The sequence below is a fragment of the Eschscholzia californica genome, unplaced genomic scaffold (assembly GCF_041429995.1).
Source record: "Eschscholzia californica isolate CP2 unplaced genomic scaffold, dmEscCali1.0.p SCAF_6, whole genome shotgun sequence".
Lineage (NCBI taxonomy): Eukaryota > Viridiplantae > Streptophyta > Magnoliopsida > Ranunculales > Papaveraceae > Eschscholzia > Eschscholzia californica.
The window spans coordinates 33,015,308-33,035,728 of NW_028238483.1; the positions used below are offsets into that span (position 1 = coordinate 33,015,308).

A 20,421-nucleotide genomic window follows, 5' to 3' on the forward strand; every position below is an offset into this window, starting at 1 on the left:
AATCATGTCACGCTTAATAGTCAAAAACTGAACTTGGGATTAGAAACTTGTCCATCAAACATTGCAATAATTTTCATGAAAAATGAAGATCAAGTCACTGCAAAAAATACAAAAAAGAAAAAAAGCCAGACCTAGAATACATAATCAAAATTCAAAACACAAAACTGATGCATCATCTTACTAAGATCCTAACCGCATATTATCAAACCAGACAAGCATTTTTGATAAACTAAAACTTATAATGGTGCATCATCGTCGCATGCCTCGCCCTCGACCACGGCCTCCCATACCTCGCCCTCGGCCCATTGCACCTGCAGCAGCATCTCCTTGTGCACTCTCCGACTGCATCAAAATCAACATTATAAATGAAACCAGTAGATCATAAGAACAACATTACTGGAATAACAGACTTTTTTGGAAACATATTGAATCTTGAATCCATTAACTCTGATTTTTTTCAGGCTATCTACTAGAGTACTTTTAGATGAAAAAGTCCGAAATTGAAGATAACACGGTTTTTCACCATTACATTTTTCTTTGATGGGTTGGTTTTTCTGTGGCGAAGATCAAATTACCTTTGGATTTTTCACTGTTTCATCGACACTTAGAACAAGGCATGCTGCCTCTGTTGCAGCGTTAATGGCGTTTATCTAAAAAGAAAGAGAATCTAGTGAGAACCCAAAATGTACTGCAGAACTTTAGGGAAGAAAAATGAAAGAGAGAAGAAAGGGATACCTTTACAACTGAAGGCTCCCATACAAAGTTAGCATATGAATCTACAATGCCACCAGTGTTGATATCCACTCCATAAAGAGCACCCTCACCTGTTATTATACTTCTATGTATTAGCGACCAATCTTCTAGGCAGAGTTAAGAGAGAAACAAGTGGAAGAAAGCTAACTTGATGGAAGTGCGTGTTTTTGTCTGAGTTTGTTCAACACATCAGTAGCGTCGAATCCAGCATTGTCACAGAGCTGCCTGGGAATTATCTGCAGAAGTGGCAATCAGACAGAAAAAAATCAGCGTTCTCGAGGCATGTAGACAGTCAAGCAGGCATGCCTTGCTTGATAAGCTCATTGTCTAATTAAAATTCGAGTACTATAATATTTCAAAAGGATGTGTAACACTCACTAGGAACATTTTTAACTGTAGAATAAAGCGCATAACTGGCAAAAGTTTATACGGCAAGAGAATGCAAAAATCAATTAATTATGATCATCTAAACCATCAACTTTCAATAGAGGACATTAATGGCTGGGCCCATTTCTAACAACTCAGGGAACTCCTTAAACCGAGTTTCTGGCGGCCAGAAAAATGTGGCGAATACTTGAATAATTAACAAGAGTACTATTACCACAGACTAACATAGGTATAAAAAAGATTGCCAGAATCCAGATTGTACTCATCAAAATGTAAGGAAGAGGAAAAGAAACATCAGAAGGATTAACAGAGAAGTAAATAAATTCTAAAATTGGTCTACCTCAAGTGCTTTAGCATAGGAATTTATGAAGAGTTGAGACTTTCCAGGTATTGTCCGTGCATGTTGCCTCAAGTACCGACTTATCTCCATCTAACACAAGAAAAAGTTTCATCGATCAGAATTGTCCTTCAATGATGTTACTATGTTAGTAAGTCAAGTTCTAAGAAGTTGATAAAATTACATCAATTGCACCACCACCAGCAACAACATTGGAGTTCTTCATAGCTCTTCTGACTATCATAATGGCATCATGCAAACTCCTCTCAGCTTCCTCAATGAACTGAAAAAAATGCAAAAGAGGACTTCATAACATATTTTGATACCCTATAATAGAAGAAGTTTATTTGGCAGAGCGTTTATTTATGCACCTGATCAGCTCCTCCCCGGAGAACAATAGTTGCTGTCTGACCTGATGGGCACCCACTGAATATGTTGAAGCGCTCATTTCCAACTTGCCTTTCTTCAAAAAGCTCACAGGATCCAAGAACCTAAATGCATCAAGTTTCCCATGTTAGTAGAGGAGAACAAAAAATTAAAGTTCCTCAATACCATGAGTGCATGGCAAGTGGCAGGATAAATTCTTGTGCTGTCTTATTTTATTTTATTTTGATGAAAATGTGCTGTCTTATTTGATACTATGTAATTAATAATGTAATCCAACAAGCTTTACAAGCCAAAATAATGAGAAAAATGTTAAGGCAGAGAGAGAAGCCAAACCTCATCAATAACATTGTTGACAGATGTCTGAACTGTTCCTCCTGTGGCAGCAGCAACTCTTTGTAGATCCTCTTCAGTAACACGGCCGGCACAGAAAATATCTCTGTCTGCAAAATACTGCACAAAAGACAAAAGTGTGGAGCTAAAGAAGTGAACAAATAGTATAAGTTGGAGGAAAATTATCCCTATAGCATTTATTATATATTTTTGTGAGCCTGGAGAGTTACGGATTAAATATTTTTCATTAGAAATTTTAGAAGACATGGGGATTAGTATGAAGGTGCTGATTGCTGAAGACGTACCTGTGTTGCGAGATCACCAATAGCAAGACGTGAAAGTACAATTTTAGCACCACTCTGAACACATTTATCCAACTTATCGTAGATAATATTCCATTCAGCATCAACAATTGATTGATACTGTAGGGGGTCAGAAAGCCTGGCAAGTAGAATTATTGGCCCAAAGGGCAGAGAGTTAATATAATCAACTCAAGAAACAAAACTGTGAAAATGAAGACAACAGTTATCACCTGATCTCTGCGTTTTCTTTCTCTGACTTCAATTCTAATTCAATGTTAAGCAAGAGTATCTTTGGACTCAGAAACTTCTTGGGTTGCTGCTCGAAACCAGCATAGGAGAATGTCTTTTTGAAGGCAACCCCATTCACAAGAAAGGAATCTCTCATGGTACCCCCAGGAACCTACAAACAAACACAAACTCAGTGTTTAGCCGACGCACTAACAATAACAAGTTTCGGAGAACATGCTTTTATGTGAGATTTAGTTTAAATAAATTTAAATGGATGGGCATTATCTACATGTATGCTCGCATGGCAGGTGAAGGCAGAAATTTCATAGGATAGGATTTTTTTTTTCTGCAGAATATGGATCTCAGATATTGCAAAAAAGTAATAATATACGAAATAGTTTTACAAAGAAGAATTATAAGCTTGGTGATGGAAGTACTACATTCAATTCCAAAATAACGGGTCATCTTAAATATATGTCCGTTAAGGTTTTGTAGTTCAGTCAAATAACAAGATTAGTGTCGTTGACTGTCAACACCTCCAACCTATTGATCAAGGTTGGCAAGGCATCAATCTGTATAAAAAAAAGAGGTATATGACTACATGATATGCTTTTCTGTTACTAGACAATTAGGGTAACAGTAAGATAACAACACAGAAGGAATCTGGTTGAAAAACCCTACCTTCTTTATACCGATTAGGTTAAGTCTATCATCATTCCCGATTGCTATGACAGCATCAACGACCATAGTCGCAAAAAACTCCTTTTCTCCACCAATGAGCTTTGAGGAAAGTGTTGTAGCAGCACATTTTGCCAATAACTTTTTCTTTTCTTCCAAACTCTCACCTTCTATGCTCACAGCAAGTTCTTTGATTTTCTCAATTGCCTGAAAAAGAAGTCTCAGAACTAAGAATTCATAGAACCACTTTCCCTTCCATCACAATATAACAACAATTAAGAGCACAATACACACCAAAGAGCTAGCAGTCCGATAACTCCTAATGAGATTCCGAGGGTGAACCCCATCCTCAATGAAAGGTTTAGCCTCTTTCAGAAACTCGCCCGCAAGAAGCACAACAGTCGTGGTACCATCACCAACCTATATATCAACAACTAAGACATTATAACCAAAATCATGACATAATATTATGGTAACTTCATAAGACAGTTATTAACCATAAGCACAATAGCTAAAATGAACATCTTCTAAAAATAAGAACAAAAAAAAGTGATCTGATCAAGTAGAACGACTGATAGTTAGGAATTAAATAAAGAAGCTGATTTCTATCCAAAACCCACTATTATAAGCTACTTGCAGCATTAAAGGAGATTACCAAATCAGTAAACCTAACTAAGTAACAGCTACAGTTAAGTGAACTATTGAACTTCAGAGATTAGATCCACCCAGATTAGTTCAGATTAGTATAAAGTTAGGGTTTTTATTGATTCCTGAGAGTTGGGTACCTCAGAATCTTGAGATTTAGCAATATCCACAAGGATTTTAGCCGCAGGGTGAATGATATCAAGGAGCTTCATGATGGTAGCACCATCATTGGATATTGTAGTTTTTCCCTTATCATCATGGATTAGTTTATCCATCCCTCTAGGTCCTAGAGTTGTTCGAACCACATCTGCAACCGCAGTGCAAGCATTGATGTTACTCACTAACTGTGCCTTCCCTTGTGATGTATCTGTTCCTTCCTTCAATAGTATAATCTGGGGTTGCTGTTGTTTTTTCAAAGATCACGAAAGAAAAGCAGAAAAAAAAAATGTGAGTCAGTAAGTTAGGGTTTGAAGCAAAATGAAAAAGATCGAACTTTTACAGGTAAAGGAGTGATTTTGTGAAGTGGGTATGTAGAAAGAGAGAGAAATATTACCATCATGGACGCCATTGGTGCAAGCTTGATAGATCAAGCTTCTGAGAAGAAGAGAGATAGAGATTCAGTTGCAGGAGTGACTCGCGGACGTAGAGAGAGAGTGTGTGTGGTGGGTTTGAGGGTTTTTTGGCGAGAGAAAGAAATGAGGGCTCTCTGACTCTCTCTAGTAGAGGGAGGTTGGCGGTGTCCGACCTTAGTTCTCTCCTCTAAAGTGACCTAAAATTCTTTGGTTGCTATACAGGAAGAGTTTAGGGATGCCTCAAAACTTGGGCTGAAATATAAGTCGACGGTATTTTAAGCAACAAATCAAGAGAAACTGGGGCGAAGTTGAGTTGTCCACCTTGAATTTCAGCCCAGATTTTGAAGTCCTACAATTTTTGCTTCAATGTGGAGTTAATTCTGTTTGTGCCTTCAATCTTTGTGCCTTCAATCTGTGACCAATGGGACCAATGGGTTATTTTGGCTTCTAGGTGTGTCCGGCAGTTCATTTTAGTCTTAAGATATGTCTGAACACCCCCACCCCCCAGAACTATTTATTTTACCGATTTTACCTTTATGGTATTTTTGTTATTATTTGTTATTTTTTAATTACTTTTTTTTTTATTTTCTGAGTTCTTTTTTTTCTCTCTCTCATTTCTTTCTTTCTGTTAACTAATCTACTTGTATCCTCTCTCGATCACCATCAAAATCTACACTTCCATCCTCTCATCTTCATTTCCCTTCATTATCATCTTCAAAAAAATATAACGAATAAAACTTATATTGTCCAAAAAGTTTGGTCAAATCCAGAGGGTCCTAATCAATGAAATAATCAAGAGCCGGCATAAGCGTGAGTTAATCAGGTTCCCCTTCGTTGAGGTTATTGTTGGTAAAAGAAAACCTATGGAGAGAGAGGTGGTGGTGGGAGAAGAAAAAGGAATTCTTCAAAGTCGTTGTAAAAGGTCGGTGGTCGACGACTTCTGGTTTGTCACCAAAAAGAAGAAGAAAATGTTTGGTGGAAGGTTTGATGATGTGGAAGAGAAAAAATGAGTGACGTGAGTATATTTTGAAACGTCAAAATTACAATAATACTACTTTAGTGTTTTTGGAAAAATATAAAAATATTAAGTTTGAGTCAAAACGAATCTGGACACTCACGACATCTAACATAGTCAGTTAGTCAGAATCTGGAGACTAAAAAAGTCAACCCTAAAAAAACAGAAAACGATTTTCTTACATAACCAGATATAACTTTCTTAAAAGATCTCACCAATAAAGACTTTGTACCTTTTCTCATATTACCCTTCCAGTTCGAGGTACAAAATTACTAATGCATTACCGTCGTTGGGGGGGATCCATGTGTAGATTAGACTGGCCCATTGCCGATCTGAAATTTCTAAACTTTGATGTAGAGATTGAAGATAAACTGAGGCGTAGCTCAGCGGTTTGATCTCTACCTATGGTACGGGTGGTCATGGTTTCACATTCTCTAAAATGCATTTCCAACAATGATCCCTGGATTGTGATTAATTTTCAAAAATGATCCCTACATTTTGACCAAGTTCTCAAAAAAAAAATAACTCCTTAACATATTATTTTTTCTATTGATAATGATCATATATTATTTAATACCAATTTTACCTTAACCTTTTTGATATTACAAAAGATAAAGAGTTATTATGAGAGAACAATAGATTTGGTACTTTTTACCTATCTTTCTCCTCGTAGCTGAGGTCGATGTCTCTTCTTTTAATCTTCCTCTCGGAAAAGACAAAATTCGTTTGTAGAGAGAGACTAGTTCTTTGTTGGCGAATCTCGTTCTCACTTCTTTTTTTCTCCCTCTCCTTCTTCAACTACTATCTTTTTAATTTCAGGTGACAAAATTATCAAAATTGATAAATATATGCATAATAATTTGAGAAGTTCGTACACATATACATAATATTTACATGTTTGACTTATACTCCACTTTCAGCCGGCCCCGTCTAGCTAGAAATCGTGGTTCCACCCCTGACAGACATCAAATAATATGAAAATTCACAAAAGTTTCTCAAATATCAAAGCCCGCGACTTTGGGGAATAAAGACAAATCTCTGGAGAATAAAGAATTAGTTGATAACAAATTGATTTAGAGGGCATATTCTTCTTTTAATCCAAAAATTGACTTGATCAAACATTACCCCCTAATCTTCATCTTCTCTCTCTCTATCTCTCTCTTTCTCTCTTTTTTACTCTCTCGTTCTCTCTCCCTCTCACTATCTCTTTCGCTATCACTAACTATTTCTCTGTCGTTCTCACTATAGATCTCCCTCTTTCATTGTAGATCACTCTCATCTCTCCGTTGTAGACATATCTCTCTGTAGATTAGTTTCTCTTTTTCTTTTCTTTTTTCTCTCTCGCAGTCTTTATCTCTCTTTCTTGCAGTCTCTATCTCACCTTCTCTCTCTTGCAGGCATGTATAGATCTCGTTCTAGAGATCACAGATCTCGTGGTCACAAAACGTTTTTGTGTGTGAGAGAGAGAAAAGAGATCGAGAGATTGATCAAGAAATAATGAGAGATTGAGAGAGAAACAGTGAGAGATCAAGAGACATAGACAGTGAGAAAGATAGAGAGATAGAAGGTAACAGTAAGCGAGAGAAGAAAAGAGATGAGAGAAAAGATGAGATAATAGTGGTCAAAATGGTGGTGGTGGGGAGTTGTGACTGTGATGGTGATAGAGAAGAAGAAGATTAAGGAGTAATGCTTAATCAAGCACATTTTTGAGTTAAAAAATAATATCCCTCGAGAATGTACAAAAAAATTTAGATTCCTTAGAAAATTTAATTTTCGGTTATTATTCTTTATTTCCGAGAGTCGTCCCCGTATCAAACCAAAACTAAAGTAAAAATACTCGAGAATGTTGAATAATTGAGTTTTATAGATGAGCAAATTGAGAAATCGAAATGCACCACCAAACTTTCCTGACATAAACGGAGGGACCCTTATTTATCAACTTCATACCTAACCTGGCTGAAGTTATCATACGACTTGTTGCAGCAAACAAAAAACAACAGAAAATTATCATACGACTTTCAACGCACTTTCACATAGAAAACTTTATTACTAGCTTATTAATTTCTGTTGACTACGACCTTACCTTCTCCGTGGTGTGAAAACTCTGAATCTCTCCCTCTCCCTCTCTCTCTCTAGAATCCTAATAAATCCACTCTCTCTCTCTCTCTAAAAATCCTTCCCCTTGTTAATCTTTGCTTATTTGTTTGACACCAATTTCTCATACAAGATCAAAATCAATGATTTCTTTTAATAGTAATCATTTTACTTGTAAATCTCAAATTTTATTGTTGTTAGTGTGTTTGATTTACTCTCATCAATGGTATTTGAGCTACTGCCATGGCTATCAAACCTTTGGTTTTGATATTCACCATAGATTTTCTGATAAAGTTAGAGGTATAATCAGTTCTGATGATTTGCCGGAGATAGGTAGTGTTGATTATTACGCCGCCATGGCTAATCGTGATATGTATTTTAGAGGTCGTGGACTTGCACAAGATGATGATGATCATACTCAGTTGCTTACTTTTTCTGGCGGCAATGAAACTGTCCGTGTACCTGCCTTTGGTTTGTATGTGATTCTTCTTCTCCACTTTTGGTTGTCAATTTGTATGCGAAGTTAACTTAAATTTAGTAACTTTTTTCAGTCAGTTCAAAATTAGTTTGATTTTAGTGAACATCTATGTTAGTACAATTTTAGGGCTTTGTGAAATTTGATTTCTACTTGTTCTTTTTTGTGATAACAAAATTTAATTTTAATTAGTTCTTTGATTTCTGTTTTTTTTTTTGGAGGGGGTGGGGTGGGGTGGGGGGGGTGGGGTGGGGTGGGGGGAGGGGAGGGGATTCCATAATCTATAGTATGCAATTTAGTAAGTTTAGTGATGATTCTTTTTGTTCCATTTTTGGATGAATTCTAGATTTGTTAATGCTAAATCTAAATATGTTTTAGAATAGAGTTGTTGTTCTAATAAAGCTTGTGTTGAATTATGTTTGTTTATGGATTTTCAGCTTACACTATGCGAATGTATCATTGGGAACGCCGAGCTTGTCGTTTATCGTGGCATTAGACACTGGTAGTGACTTGTTTTGGGTACCATGCAATTGCAGCAGTTGTGTTCGAGCCCTAAAGAAAAGATCTGGAGAGGTGTGTTAATGTCTTCTCATTAGAGTCTGTTTCGCTTATTAGTAATTCACTTTCCCATTGATGGAGATAACTTTGTTTTAACTCCTATACTATCGTGGAAGGTCTATTAGAACCGAGTCATTTTCCACTGACGAGTTCCAAACTAGAACCATTTCATCGGTCTTTGTTTGTATAACAAAAGAGTCCCTACAATATAAGCTACGTACCATAACTTATTATCTTAATGGTTCCTAAATAATGCTTTGTGTGTTTTAACATGTATAATCATCTGGGTCAGGATCGCGGTAATTGGAGAGGAAAGTTGAATATGTTTTGGAGAGAGTATGGATGTATTATATGACTAGGTTGGCTGATGTTTTGAGCACAGTTAGCTATCAAGAGCTATAGTCAGCCTTGTTTGCCTTCTTCTACAAATTCATAGGTTTATGATACGATATACTAGGAAAGTTGCATAATTTTGATTAGTTGGAGATGTTCAGATTTTAAGATGAGTTAAATTCTTTGTTGTTAATGGTTCATTAGGTTGCCCGCCTTAAATATCATATCGCAATTGGTCTAAACCTTCAATAAATTCAAACTTACCTTTTCTGTTTTGTTCTTCTAATTAGTTTCTGTGTACCTCATAATACAGGAAATTCCCCTCAACATTTATGATCCTAAATCATCGTCAACAAGCAAAAAGGTTCCTTGTAACAGTAGTTTGTGTGAACTCCAAAACTCTTGCTCTAGCACATCCAACCAATGTCATTATCAAGTTTTATATCTTTCTAATGATACTTCAACTTCTGGAGTTTTGGTAGAGGATGTATTGCATTTGACCCCGGACAGTGGTAAACCTCAAGATGTTGATGCTAGGATTACATTTGGGTGCGCAATTTTTACCATTTTGTGTATTGAAGAGATTTTTAGAATTGCGATAACTACTTTTTCGTTGTTTGTGATGTCTGAGGCTGGTTACTTGCATTGTTATGTTTCTTAATTGGCTTTGGGTTAGCTGCTTTTCGATCTAAGAGATTTGCTTGGTTGGTGCAGTTGCGGTCAGGTTCAATTGGGTTCATTTTTGGACGGTGCTGCTCCGAATGGTTTATTTGGGCTCGGTATGGATAAGACAGCAGTTCCTAGCATTCTGTCGAAGGCAGGCCTAGTTGCGGATTCTTTTTCGCTTTGTTTTGGAGAAAATGGAGTCGGAAGAATTAGTTTTGGAGACAAAGGCAGTCCAGATCAGAATGAAACTCCATTCAATGTCAGGAAGCTACAGTAAGTAACTGTTCCACTTCGTCACTTTGTTATAAGTTGTTGTCTAACAAGCTAAAACTCTAACTAAAATTTACTACGCAATGTATTCTGCAGCCCGACGTATAATATAAGTGTGACTCAAATAAGAGTTGAGACCAATGCCACCGACATTGAGTTTGGTGCGATATTTGACTCCGGAACTTCGTTTACATACTTAAATGATCCAGCTTACACAATTCTTTCTGAGAGTGTAAGTAATATGTCAAGTGAATACTGTTTTCGAGTAGCCTCGTGGAAATAATTGTATATTTACAAGGTGTTCTTTCGCAGTTCAACTCGCAGGTTGTAGATGAACGGCTTCCTTCTGATCCCAATATTCCTTTTGAATATTGTTACCGCGTTAGGTTAGCCTCTTAAGCCTCATGTGGTGTACATATTAATTTCCACACATCAAAGAAATATTTGGAGCTAACGCATGTTTTTATTTTTATTGAAATTTCAGTTCAAATAATAATGGAACTCTGATACCCGCGGTGAAACTAACCATGAAAGGCGAAAAAGTTTTCACTGTTATGGATTCAACTGTTGTAATATCCGATGGGGTAAGCCTTTCGGTCTCTTAATGAGTGTGTACTTCGGAACAGAATTATAAGACTTAAGCAATATCTACTTTGTTCTGATGATGTGCAGGTTGGACTTAGGTATTGCTTGGCCATTGTCAAGAGTCCGAATGTGAATATCATTGGACGTAAGAATCCATCTCAAATTACGTTAATAATATATTTGCAGTTTCATTGAATCTAAAGTTCGAACTTTAGAAAACGTATGATATTATATCTTGGTCGAACTTGCCTTGATAGTTGATACATCTATATTATTATCATCTTACGAGATCTTGAGCATCTTGTTTCTCAAGCATGTTTATATAATTCATCATTTGCTAAAACCAATACTGATGTTATTGCAGAAAACTTCATGAGTGGCCTTCGTATAGTCTTTGATCGCGAGAAAATGGTATTGGGTTGGAAGGAGTCTAACTGTGAGTACATTCAATACATATTATTCTTCTATCTTCTGTTATGAAAGCAACCTAGAATGCTAACAAAGAGATTCATTTTTTTTGTTTGGTTTTGAAGGTGATGAATTTGAGGCTGCCAATAGACCAAAAATTTCGAACACTTCACAAGTGCCCCCGGCAACTGCTGTCCAACCCGGTGGTGCCTCAAGAACGGCCGGCAATAGTTCAATAGCGCCACCATTTTCAGTTGGAAAACCACCACGTTCGTACGTCATTGCCACTTCAATCTTGATTTTTGTTTTTCCCATTTTACTTATTGTTTAATTTGGATTTTCTTAATCTATTACTTAAAATTATTAACCCCTATATCGTTTTCGATTCTTATATGTATTCCACCGAATAGGTTTCTGTTAGAGCTTATAATGTAGATATCATACATCCCTCATATGTTATCACTGTAGAATGTACGATTGTAATACGTTTTGATTTGCAATATACAATGATTTACTACTTGATCAATAATATTGAGATCCGAACCTCACAATTCCGGTAATAAAACTGCTATCTATATATGGTTGTTGACGTACAATCCTTGCGTGGGAGGGTGGTGTGGTGGGTTGGCCACAGATACACGGTGCCTGCGGTAGCTGTATGTTGACTCTGCTCAGGTTGGCTACAGGGTCCGACAAAGTCAACCTGTGGTCAATCTGTCACATATCCCTCTCACAATGTAAATAGATTGTGGTATAAACATCAAGATTGTTTTTGATAACATTTTTTTGCTTGTGGGTAATGGTTACTTTTTCTTTGAATTTCCAAACAATAAGAGATCCCTACACTAGTCTATTCGGTGGAGAAACACACATGCCTGCTAACCAAAATGGACTCTCTTGATATTTTTAGCATAAGAACTAGGTCTGAAGGTCACCAAAAGTGGTCGGCCAGCCACCTTATGTGGAAGAAGATGGTGAGGAGGAAAGGGGAAGAGATGAAGGAGGGAACTAGAGATGAGGTGGATATAAGTGTTTTATGATTTTTTAGAAATAATTTTATTTTGTCCTCTTATATATTTCTTGGAGAAAAAGTTACAAGAATCTTGGGTTTGGACGTTTGGTGGTAACAGCCAGTAGGTCACATATTGGAGTCCAAGAGAGCCAGTTGGTAAAAAATTTAGAGCCGAAATGGAGTTAACTGTTAACCTTAACCAAGTAGATCTCGAAATTTAATTTTCCTTCTAACCAGCCAATAGAAATCCTAGCGCAAACCCAACGTTGCTGGGCTAGGCCCCAGCCCAGCCACGGGGTGCTCGAACCTGGAGGCCCAGTGAGTAACGAGAGAGAGAGAGAGAGAGAGAGAGAGAGAGAGAGAGAGAGAGAGAGATAGCCACGAAATCTATTGGTCTATTTCTCTATCCTATTATCGAGTCCTTTCCTACGTACATTCGACATCTATATGATAACATAGTTCTACGGTTTTGTGTTTTTCTTCGTTATGACAAAGGGGATACATTATCTTACCCGTGCCGTCAAATTTATGTCCGTATACTAAAATCACTTGGTCCTTCAAGTACAACTTTTTTTTCTTTTGTACATCACCAAGGACTTTTAATTCTCCAGTTCTTCCGGATTATAAGGGAGCTTGCCGAAATGGTGTTTGTTAATATGAAGTTGATTAGGGAGTCGTGTTTTTGTGAAGTTTCGTCTGAGTTACTATCATGATTTGAGAGTGATATTAGTGAGTTATCTATATTTACACTCCATATGTGTACGCAAACTGAGGAATTTGTGAGATCCGAAGGTCTACCACTAGAATCGCTTCCCACGGTGGTTTGTCCTTTTAGTGGTCTTAGTACACGTTGGAATCCTTACTATGATGCGAAGGAACTCAAATCGTTTTCCGTTGATTGCGGTACTTTGTTGAGCGATATAGATCTTGGTTTGACTTGTATCCACTATGGAGTTGAGTGCACAGGATGTACTTATATCTAAGCTTTATCATCTTGCAAAAAAAGAATCTCTCTTCTTGTTTGAATTCTCACCAAGTTTCAATAAATAACCTTATTATGAAATCCAAGAGAGGCGATGATGTTCCCCGATCTTGTGAACTCCAGAAGATGAAGGTGATAATTGACAAGTCGAAGTTAGTGGTTGGTTCTTTTGAACATGTTGGGCTTGCAAACCCAATTTGTTGGTGAGTGGAATCATCCTTCAGTTAAAAAATGAAACAATTGTTGTTGGCCATGACGTTTATAGGGAATGGCTCATCTTAGTATGCCAAAATCTAATCGCTCTACGAAATTCACTTTTAGTACCAAGTTTACACTTGTCATAGTTATTAAATTCACTTTTCATATCAAGTTCACACCTGTCATAGTTATTCAAAGCAAAGGATCCAAAGAAAGGACCTGTTACATTAGTTCTTGTGCTGCTTATGTTTTTTGTATCAGTCGTGTTATATTTTACAACTTCAACATTTTATTTGGACTTTAGTCAGTCTTTCTGATGATTCCATGTATTATATTGTTTAGGCCGCTGGTTTGGGGAAATGAGAACATTATTCGGACTGTAAAGATTTTATAAAAAATTGGTCAACTTTAGTTGACTAATATATTCTCTAATCGTTATGGGGAATAAAATTGTGTTCATCATTTCTTTTTCGTACTTGCAAGGCCGCCTGTAAACTGTCATTGTCGGCGATTATTTCAAGTATTTCTCTCATCTCTCTTTTCCGATCACCAAATCCGACTACTACCATTATCATTTGCATTTCTCTCTCTCTCTCTCTCTTTCTTTTCCTCACTGTGTCTCCCTCTCTCATCTATAGAAGTTAGATACCATGTGAACACATAAAGATCAAAATTTTAGTGAGATTTAAGGAGTCATCCGAGCAAGAAAAAAGTTTGATCTCTTCAAAGTAAACAGTGCATCCAAGAATCACCTGGTTGCTCTCTCTCTCTCTCTCTCTCTCTGGTATTGTCTCTTATGGATATCATTTAAGAAGCACCTGCAAGTAGAAGAAGTCTAGCTTCTATATCTTCTTTTTTAAAGCAAATCAAATGGAAGAAACCCAAGAAGATTGATATATAGTAAGGCCCCGTTGGCCCGTTTGGATCAGATATCCGGGAAGCCGTGTGAGTTTGAGGGTTTTTTTGGCGAGAGAAAGAAATGAGGGCTCTCTAGTAGAGGGAGGTTGGCGGGGTCCGACCTTAGTTCTCTCCTCTAAAGTGACCTAAATTCTTTGGTTGCTACACAGGAATAGAGTTTAGGGATGCCTGAAAACTTGGGCTGAAATCTAAGTCCACGGTATTTTTAGTAACAAATCAAGAGAAATTGGGGGCGAAGTTGGGTTGTCCACCTGAATTTCAGCTCAGAGTTTGAAGTCGTACTTTTGCTTCAATATGGAGTTAATTCTCTTTGCCTTTAATTTGTGACCAACTGACTCTTTCTAGTTATTGCCTCTTCTAATTACCGTTCGTTTTTAATTTTGAAATGTGTCAAGAAATTAATCTTACCCAAACTATTTATCTTACCGATTTTACATTTTTATGGTATTTCTGTAGTTTTGTAATTACTTTTTATTTTCTGAGTTCTTCTCTTTTCTCTCTCATTTCTTTCTTTCTTTCTGTTAGCTAATTTTCTCTTCTCTCTCGACCGCCACAGTTCACATCGAATTCTTCAACCACCATCACCATCTTCTCTTCCATCTTCTCATCTCCATTTTCGACCATTATCATCTTCAAAATGATATCACGAATAAAACTTATATTGTCTAAAAAAATTGGTCAAATCCAGTGGATCCTAAATAATGAAACAATCAACACGCGAATCAAACAAATGAGAGTTAATAAGGTACTCTTTAGCTGAGGTTATTGTTGGTGAAAGAAACCCTATATATAGAGAGAGAAGGGTGGTGGGAGAAATAATAAAAGTTCTTCAACTCTTCGTGTAAGGTTGGTGGTCGGCGACCTCCGGTCTGCCACCAAAAAGAAGAAGAAAATGTGCGGTGGTGGAAGGTTTGATAATGTGGAAGAGAGAAAAGTAAGCGAGGTGAATATATTTTGAAAACATCAAAATTACAATAATACTTCATTAGTGATTTGGAAAATTATAAGAATAAGAAATTGAGATTTTCAAAAAAAAAAAAAAAAAAAAGAAATTGAGAAATGAACCACAGTTTACGTTCCTTAAATAAACTGAAGGACCCTCATCATCTATCAACTTCATACCTAATAACTTGGCTGAAGTTTAATACCCAATTAACAAGTTATAGTAGACGCCTTTCAATTTCACAAATTTGTTTTCGTAGAGGACGACCTTACCTTTTCCGAGGTGTGAAAACTCTCTTTCTCTCCTATATAAATCCTTCCACAGTTCAACTTAATTAACAGTTCAACTTAATCGTTGCCTATTTTGTTGACACCCATTTCTCATACAAGATCAAAATCAATGGTTTCTTTTAATAGTAATCATTTTACTTGTAAATCTCAAATTTTATTGTTGTTAGTGTGTTTGATTTACTCTCATCAATGTTATTTGAGCTACTGCCATGGCTATCAAACCTTTGGTTTTGATATTCACCATAGATTTTCTGATCAAGTTAGAGGTATAATCAGTTCTGATGATTTGCCTGAGATTGGTAGTGTTGATTATTACGCCGCCATGGCTCGTCGTGATATGTATTTTAGAGGTCGTGGACTTGCACAAGATGATGGTCATACTGATCAATTGGTTACTTTTTCTGGCGGCAATGGAACTCTCCTTCAACCTGCACTTGGTTTGTATGTGATTCTTCTTCTACAGTTTTGGTTGTCAATTTGCGAGTGAAGTTAACTTGAATTGGATAAATTTATGGTGTGTTTTTGGACGAAGGAATCATGAATTCACGAATCTTTTGGATTCATGATTCAACGGATTCCGAGTCCAAATTATCTTTTTGTATTGTTTGGTAACTAATAAGAATTCTTGTACTTATAATTATATTTGAATTTTTTTAACGCATATTTAAAAACAAATTAAAGAAACCTTATTTTCGAACATCGATTTTTCCAAAACCGTTCATTTTTTTGTCAAATATTATTTTCTTTGAAAAACCATCTATTTTTCTCGAAAATTGTCTCAATTTTTTTTTAAATCCGTTTTTCCAACAATATGTGTTTTTTTTTTACCGAAAACCTTTTTTCTTTTCAGAATACATTTTTCCCTGAAAAGTGTTTTTTATTTTTTATCATAAACCATTTTCCCGAAAACAACTTTTCCGGAAATTGTATTTTTTCCAAAAACCATTTTTCCTGTTTTCAAAAAACTTAGGGAAAGATTGATATATAAAAAACGGTTTTCGAGAAAAATCGATTTTGTGAATAAAAAAAATGGTTTCTGGGGAAAAAAATTCGAGAAAAAAAAGGTTATTTAGAAAAAACACATTTTTTCCAAAAAAAATAGTTTGGGGGAATAACTGTTTTTGAGAAAAAAATAGTTTTGGGGGATAAGCGGTTTTCTGGGTTTTTTTTTTTTAAAAAAACGATTTTCGAGTGAAAACAGTTTTGGGGGAAAGTGGCTTTCTGGGAAAATCGATTTTGGAAAAAGAATGATTTTTTGGGGAAAAACGATTTTGGAGAAAAATCAGTATCAGGGAGAAAAATCAGTATCAGGGAGAAAAATGATCTTTAGGGAAAAACGGCTTTCGGAAAAAAGACAGTTCTTCGGGAAAAAAAAGTTTCCTCGATTTCGGGGGAAAACGATTTTCGAAGAAAAAACTTTTTTTGGATAAACAGTTTTCGAGGAAAACGATTTTTGGACAAAAGTAGTTTTCGGGAAAAAAATCGGTTTCGAAAAATAAACGATTTTTAGAAGGAAAATTTTTTTTCAGAAAAAACGGATTACAAAAAAAGATATTTAGAACGGTTCTTTTGTAGAAAAAATATGTTTTAAAAGAGAGTTTTTTTTTTTGTTAACTTTAAGTTTGAAATTTAGGTTTATTAACCCAAAATCCTACAACATCTTAAGGAGTATGGTGAGATTTCGGTCCAATATAAATTTTGGACTTTAGACACAGGAGTCTTAAGAGTTTTTGGTAGTCAAACAGACAAAGAATCTATATAGTATGCAATTTAGTAATTTCAGTGATGGTTCTTTTGTGAAATATAGTTGTAATTATTTTGGATGAATTCTAGATTTGTTAATGCTAAATCTAAATAGGTTAATGCTAAATCTAAATACGTTTTAGAATGGAGTTGGTGTTCTACAAATCGTGTGTTGAATTATGTTTGTTTATGGATTTTCAGCTTACACTATGCGAATGTATCATTGGGAACACCTAGCTTGTCGTTTATCGTGGCATTAGACACTGGTAGTGACTTGTTTTGGGTACCATGCAACTGCAGCAGTTGTGTTCGAACCCTAAAGAAAAGATCTGGAGAGGTATGTTGATGTCTTTTCATTAGAGCCTTAAATATCATATCGCAATTGGTCTAAACCTTCAATAAATTCAAACTTACCTTTTCTGTTTTGTTCTTCTAATTAGTTTCTGTGTATCTCATAATACAGGAAATTCCCCTCAACATTTATGATCCTAAATCATCATCAACAAGCAAAAAGGTTCCTTGTAACAGTAGTTTGTGTGAACTCCAAAACTCTTGCTCTAGCACATCCAACCAATGTCATTATCAAGTTTTATATCTTTCTAATGATACTTCAACTTCTGGAGTTTTGGTAGAGGATGTATTGCATTTGACCCCGGACAGTGGTAAACCTCAAGATATTGATGCTAGGATTACATTTGGGTAGGCAATTTTTACCATTTTGTTTATTGAAGAGATTTTAAGAATTACGATAACAACTTTGTCGTTGTTTGTGATGTCTTAGGCTGGTTATTCGCATTTGTTATGTTTCTTAATTGCCTTTGGTGTAGCTGCGTTTTTATCTAAGAGATTTGCTTGGTTGGTGCAGTTGCGGTCAGGTTCAATTGGGTTTATTTTTGGACGGCGATGCTCCGAATGGTTTATTTGGACTCGGTATGGATAAGACAGCAGTTCCTAGCATTCTGTCGAAGTCAGGCCTAGTTGCGGATTCTTTTTCGCTTTGTTTTGGAGAAAATGGAGTCGGAAGAATTAGTTTTGGAGACAAAGGCAGCCCAGATCAAAATGAAACTCCATTCAATGTCAGGAAGCTACAGTAAGTAATCTTCCACTTTGTTACTTTGTTATAAGTTGTTGTCTAACAAGCTAAAACTCTAACTAAAAATTTACTAAGCAATTTATTCTGCAGCCCGACGTATAATATAAGTGTGACTCAAATAAGAGTTGAGACCAATGCCACCGACATTGAGTTTGGTGCGATATTTGACTCCGGAACTTCGTTTACATACTTAAATGATCCAGCTTACACAATTCTTTCTGAGAGTGTAAGTAATATGTCAAGTGAATACTGTTTTCGAGTAGCCTCGTGGAAATTATTGTATATTTACAAGGTGTTCTTTTGCAGTTCAACTGGCAGGTTGTAGATGAACGGCTTCCTTCTGATCCCAATATTCCTTTTGAATATTGTTACAGCATTAGGTTAGCCTCTTAAGCCTCATATGGTGTACATATTAATTTCCACATATAAAAGAAATATTTGGAGCTAACGCATTTTATTTATTTTTATTGAAATTTCAGTTCAAATAAAAATGGAACTCTGATACCCGCGGTGAAACTAACCATGAAAGGCGAAAAAGTTTTCACTGTTATGGATTCAACTGTTGTAATATCCGATGGGGTAAGCCTTTCGGTCTCTTAATGAGTGTGTACTTCGGAACAGAATTATAAGACTTAAACAATATCTACTTTGTTCTGATGATGTGCAGGTTGGACTTAGGTATTGCTTGGCCATTGTCAAGAGTCCGAATGTGAATATCATTGGACGTAAGAATCCATCTCAAATTACATTAATAATATATTTGCAGTTTCATTGAATCTAAAGTTCGAACTTTAGAAAACTTATGATATTATATCTTGGTCGAACTTGTCTTGATACATCTATATTATTATCATCTTACGAGATCTTGAGCATCTTGTTTCTCAAGCATGTTTATATAATTCATCATTTGCTAAAACCAATACTGATATTATTGCAGAAAACTTCATGAGTGGCCTTCGTATAGTCTTTGATCGCGAGAAAATGGTATTGGGTTGGAAGGAATCTAACTGTGAGTACATCAAAACATTTTATTCTTCTATCTTCTGTTATGAAAGTAACCTAGAATGCTAACAAAGAGATTCACTTTTTTGTTTTGTTTTGAAGGTGATGAATTTGAGGCTGCCAATAGACCAAAAATTTCAAACACTTCACAGGTACCCCCAGCAACTGCAGTCCAACCCGGTGGTGCCTCAAGAACGGCCGGCAATAGTTCAATAGCAGCACCATTTTCAGTTGGAAAACCACCACGTTCGTACGTCATTGCCACTTCAATCTTGATTTTTGTTCTTCCCATTTTACTTATTATTTAATTTGGATTTTCTTAATATATTACTTAATATTATTAGCCCCTATATCGTTTTCGATTCTTATATGTATTCCTTATTTCCACTGAATAGGTTTTCTCCTAGAGCTTATAATGTAGATATCACACATCCCTCATATGTTATCGCTGTAGAATGTATGATTGTAATACGTTTGGATTTGCAATATACAATGATTTACTATTTGATCAATAATATTGAGATCCGAACCTCACAAGTCTGGTCTATATATGACCGTTCACATACAATCCTTACGTGGGAGGATGGTGTTGTGGGTTGGCCACAGATACACGGAGCCTGCGGTGGCCGTATGTTGACTCTGCTCAGGTTGGCTACAGGGTCCGACAAAGTCAATTTGTGGGCGCGGTCGATCTGTCACATACCCCTCTCACAGGGAAGTATGTAAATAGATTGTGGTATAAACATCAAGATTGTTTCCTTTTGATAACAATTTTTTGTTTGTGGGTAATGGTTACTTTTTCTTCGAAACAATAAGAGATCCCTACACTAGTCTATTCGGTGGAGAAACACACATGCTGCTAACAAAAATGGACTTTTGAGTTTTTTGGGATAAGAACTAGGTCTCGTGGTCACCAAAAGTGGCCCGTCGGCCGGCCACCTTATGTTGAAGAAGATGGTGAGGAGGAAAGGGGAAGAGATGAGGAGAGAAGGAGAGCTGAGGTGGATATAAGTGTTTTGTGATATTTTTTTTAGAAGTAATTTTATTTTGTCCTCTCAGATCTTTCTTCCACAAAAAGCTAAAAGAATCTTGGGTTTGGGGGATAACAGCCAGTTGGTCAGTCCAAAACAGCCACTTAGTCACAAAATTTAGAGCCGAAATAGAATTAATCTTGCCCATTTCTTGTTGGGTAGAATTTCCCAATTGTGCGCCTTGCC

The 20,421-nt window shown here is 36.3% G+C and overlaps 3 protein-coding genes across 4 annotated transcripts; 2 read left to right on the forward strand and 1 right to left on the reverse strand.

Annotated features, from left to right (window-relative positions):
• Nucleotides 1-17: 17 nt before the first annotated feature.
• Nucleotides 18-14,329, reverse strand: LOC147533760 (T-complex protein 1 subunit eta). 2 transcript variants are annotated; one of them, XM_086646925.1, is made up of 15 exons: nt 14,203-14,329; nt 4,601-4,753; nt 4,188-4,448; nt 3,697-3,822; nt 3,406-3,609; nt 2,727-2,896; nt 2,500-2,635; nt 2,198-2,314; nt 1,849-1,968; nt 1,662-1,760; nt 1,481-1,570; nt 902-989; nt 736-824; nt 576-650; nt 18-342 (listed from the first exon to the last, which is right to left on the reverse strand). In XM_086646925.1, exons 2-15 carry the CDS (start codon nt 4,613-4,615, stop codon nt 250-252), a joined length of 1,683 nt encoding a protein of 560 aa, XP_086503051.1. In that variant the 5' UTR covers nt 4,616-4,753; nt 14,203-14,329; the 3' UTR covers nt 18-249. The 2 variants fall into 2 exon arrangements, with proteins under 2 accessions (XP_086503051.1, XP_086503050.1); XM_086646924.1 differs by lacking the exon at nt 14,203-14,329 and having other exon boundaries at nt 4,601-4,984.
• Nucleotides 7,526-11,549, forward strand: LOC147533761 (aspartyl protease family protein 1-like). The gene is made up of 10 exons (XM_086646926.1): nt 7,526-8,203; nt 8,641-8,776; nt 9,408-9,643; nt 9,809-10,033; nt 10,127-10,262; nt 10,343-10,416; nt 10,515-10,614; nt 10,703-10,760; nt 10,980-11,051; nt 11,149-11,549. The coding sequence occupies exons 1-10, from the start codon at nt 7,872-7,874 to the stop codon at nt 11,352-11,354; spliced, it is 1,575 nt and encodes a 524-aa protein (XP_086503052.1). The 5' UTR covers nt 7,526-7,871; the 3' UTR covers nt 11,355-11,549.
• Nucleotides 14,330-14,599: 270 nt separating the features above from the next.
• LOC147533762 (aspartyl protease family protein 1-like) lies at nt 14,600-19,751 on the forward strand. The gene is made up of 10 exons (XM_086646927.1): nt 14,600-15,807; nt 17,311-17,446; nt 17,573-17,808; nt 17,975-18,199; nt 18,293-18,428; nt 18,509-18,582; nt 18,682-18,781; nt 18,870-18,927; nt 19,140-19,211; nt 19,307-19,751. The coding sequence occupies exons 1-10, from the start codon at nt 15,476-15,478 to the stop codon at nt 19,510-19,512; spliced, it is 1,575 nt and encodes a 524-aa protein (XP_086503053.1). The 5' UTR covers nt 14,600-15,475; the 3' UTR covers nt 19,513-19,751.
• The last annotated feature ends 670 nt before the right edge of the window (nt 19,752-20,421 follow it).